The sequence below is a fragment of the Miscanthus floridulus genome, chromosome 18 (assembly GCF_019320115.1).
Source record: "Miscanthus floridulus cultivar M001 chromosome 18, ASM1932011v1, whole genome shotgun sequence".
NCBI classification, from domain to species: Eukaryota; Viridiplantae; Streptophyta; class Magnoliopsida; order Poales; family Poaceae; genus Miscanthus; species Miscanthus floridulus.
In genome coordinates this window covers 82,131,622-82,135,014 of record NC_089597.1, presented here as the reverse complement: position 1 = coordinate 82,135,014, position 3,393 = coordinate 82,131,622, and the positions used below count along the sequence as shown (strand labels likewise).

Here is a 3,393-nt window from a genome sequence, read left to right as displayed (position 1 = left end):
CCCCTCTCCTCTCCTCTCCTTTGTTTTGCCGATGATGAAATTGTCCAAGTCCATACATTATATGGAATATGAGCTGATGATCAAGAACTTGTGAGGAACTTGGCATCATTAGCAGCCGCCCCTACATTACCTTCTCCTCTCTTCTCTGTTATGATGCCTTGATGCTCCAAGTTCAAGATCAGATGATGATTGACATGTTTCTGAGGCCTCTACCACTGCTACTTCTCATTTTTTTTATATTGTTGTTTTATAGGACTACTTTGGTTTATAGACCTTTTTGATTTCTTATACCTTCTCGCGTACCTAAAGCACACTTTCTTGCATCTTTTAGAACAAAGCGCGAAATAATGTCGCGGACAACAGACCGTGCAGCTCGATGCCCCGAGCATGATGAGCAGCCAACCCTAGAGGAGCAAGCACTAGAGGACCAGCTTACTCAGGAACAGTTCGATAACGAGGTAGAAAAAGATCTAGAAGTGATGCTTACTCAGGAGGAGTGTGACGAGGAGGAAGGCCCTGAAGGAGAGGCTGCTGAAGGCGAAGAAGAAGAGGATGATGAGTCAGAAGAGGGATATGAAAGTCCCGAGGATCCTTTCCCACCTAAAGCAAGAAGGAGGCCAACGGAGGAAGATTTGGACAAGGATTTTGACCCGAACGAGGAGGTAGGGAAGAAGCCTTAGCTTGTAAATTTTGCTAAAGCTTTGGCTGTGTTACCTCTGCTAACACTTTGACCTGTCCTATATACAGGTCCCTCCTGAAACTCAGAAAAGACGACGTGGAGGATACAGTGAAGCCCGAGTTCATGCAGTGGAGGATAGACTACGCAACTCCCGAGGGGCTGGTGTTACTCGGAGACGTTATGGGGCAGTTCATCCTCTGGCACAAATGGGACATTATATTGACTGCTTCTTCGCCGCCTCCCCCTCTCCCAAATTTGGAGCGAGTTGTTGAGGCCGGGGAGATATTTTCACCGTCTCGTGACCCCCACATTCCTGAGATGCCACATTCTTCCCCGCCTCCTATCGAGCATGTGCCTGATGAGATGCCACAACCTTCTCCAGCTCGTACCGGGCAAGTGCATCATGAGATGCCACAGTCTTGTCAACAAGCACAACCGATACATGAACAACGAGTGCCTCCTGAAGAAGGTGATGCACAAGAAGATGAGGACGTGCCTGAATGGGAACTCCGAAAGAAGATTCCAATCCACATAAGGCCAGTTTATGTTCCGATCAAAGACGTCTCGTCGGTGTCCAAGTGGTATTCCCATGATCAGTTCAAGCCTGAAAACCAAGTTAAAAATGTCCCATCACGGGGTTCTGAGGAGGCCGTCAGTAGCAAACTTCACCAAATTGCAAAGCAGTATCCAAATGTTGATGCCATCGAATGGTCAAAGGATTGCCCGAAAAAATATGAAAGAGGCAAGCCCTTCCTACCAAACCGGGACATCCAGCGCCTACCACTTGGAATGAGAAGGTTTCATGATTGGTACTTGCGTGTTCTCCCAACAAGCATAGATATCATACAAGCATGCTTTCCCACCGGCACATTTGGAAGCCCAGCCGGGAAAATTGTCTTTGACTTCAATGACATGCACACATGCTTTCACCTGGGAGAAATGGAGATGAATCTAATTCGCACGTGGTGCCTGTAAGTCCTTGTCCTTCCGATATGATATGAATGTAATCTTTGAATTTTGTTGTAACTAACCCACGCCGTGATTTGTAGAATGCAAGTGCACATTGTCAAACAAATGCCAAGTGTGAAAGCCGGGTATGTAGACCCTCAAGCTATAGCCCAAACAAATTTTAATTACCCTAAACGGTGGACACTGGATGCCAAAGAGCTAGCAGTTGCAAAGACTCTTCGGGAGAAAGAGCGCATCCGTAGTGCGAAGCTAAGGGAAGAGTCCCTTAAGGTTGCGGCATACATTGCTCTGGCTTTCAAAAATCTCCAACAACACTCTACTATATGGCTACCATACAACTTCGAGTAAGTTCAACTATAACTTAAAGCTATGTTCGATATATTTTATTCGATGTAAAAGAGCTTATCTAGTTCTATGATTAAATCCATGCAGCAACCACTGGATTTGTATAGCCGTCGATGTCGGGAAGAGCATGGCATGGGTCTTTGATTCAATAGATAAGGACCCGGCGACATACAAAGACTTCATATCGATTCTCAAGACGTATACATATCGACAATCCTCATTAGCTTATATGTCTGTATACATACTTGTAACGTTCACTTATGCATACTAACAAGTTGTATTTGCTAAAATAATTCGAACAGGGCATTTAGGTTCTATGTCTCGCATCATCACGGAAGGCATGATCCAGCGAGGAAGGAAAAGCTGGCTATAAAAACACTATGTGCGGTAAGTGTAACTTACTTCTTCAGTACTCCGTTACATGGCTGTCAAAAGCATTACCTAATATTTTCATATGCAAAACACACAGTGCCCCAAGCAGAGGCCTGGGAGTGTACATTGTGGATACTATATATGTTCTATGATGAGTAACACCGGTGCCTACAGGAGACACCCCTTAAGGGTAAGTTTGAACCTCTTCACCCGTAGTATAAAAACTTTATAAATGGTATGAAATACTAAACTGAAACTTGTTTTCTTGTAGTGGAGAGAAGAGAAAGGAATGAAAAGAGACCCATACAAGGATGACCAACTCTTAGAGCTCGTCGGCGACCTTTGCAACTTCATATTGGACCAGATTGTACACGTCAGAGGCGCCTACCATGATCGAGAGTCTGACTTAGGTACAAATCCTCAGTACCAACACCTTCGTGAGACTGAAAGGCTAGCTCTAGGACGTTGATAACAATGTGTATGAAATTTGTATATTTAATGATGGATTGTATATATATATCATTACGAATTGGACTTGTAATTGTACTTTATATAGTCGCGTTCGGAACGTTGGTCGCGTGGCGTTCGGCAACACGAACGCGGTTTGGAACGTTGGTCGCGGGCCGTTCGGCAATGCGGATGCTAGATGGAATACGTAGAAACAAACAGTTCTGGTCGAATTTGAATTTTTTTGGCGGGAAAATGTACTGTAGGGGCGGTTCTAGATTGAACCGCCCCTACAAACAGGTATTATAGAGGCGGCTGGCACTACAGCCGCCCCTACAAATAGATTTGTAGGGGCGGTTCGTAATACCAGCCGCCCCTACAAATAGATTTGTAGGGGCGGTTCGTAATACCAGCCGCCCCTATAAATCTATTTTTAGGGGCGGCTCAATAACCAACCGCCCCTACAAATCTATTTGTAGGGGCGGCCTGAGAACCGCCCCTACAAATGCATGATTTGTAGAGACGGTTCGGTAGGGGCGGCTGGCCAAACCGCCCCTACAAAGGGTTACCAGCCGCCCCTA

General features: G+C 45.5%; 1 protein-coding gene across 1 annotated transcript; it reads left to right on the top strand.

Moving 5' to 3' along the window:
- Nucleotides 1–1,863: 1,863 nt before the first annotated feature.
- Nucleotides 1,864–2,864, top strand: LOC136520399 (uncharacterized). Its single transcript, XM_066513901.1, has 5 exons — nucleotides 1,864–1,992; nucleotides 2,081–2,191; nucleotides 2,296–2,380; nucleotides 2,463–2,555; nucleotides 2,637–2,864. Exons 2-5 carry the CDS (start codon nucleotides 2,121–2,123, stop codon nucleotides 2,832–2,834), a joined length of 447 nt encoding a protein of 148 aa, XP_066369998.1. The 5' UTR covers nucleotides 1,864–1,992; nucleotides 2,081–2,120; the 3' UTR covers nucleotides 2,835–2,864.
- The last annotated feature ends 529 nt before the right edge of the window (nucleotides 2,865–3,393 follow it).

Coding starts and splice junctions, on each gene's coding strand:
- LOC136520399 (XM_066513901.1), top strand. CDS start 2,121: ATGGCATGGGTCTTTGATTCAATAGATAAGGACCCGGCGACATACAAA. Junction 2,192..2,295: donor TTCATATCGATTCTCAAGAC/GTATACATATCG, acceptor TAATTCGAACAG/GGCATTTAGGTTCTATGTCT. Junction 2,556..2,636: donor ACAGGAGACACCCCTTAAGG/GTAAGTTTGAAC, acceptor GTTTTCTTGTAG/TGGAGAGAAGAGAAAGGAAT.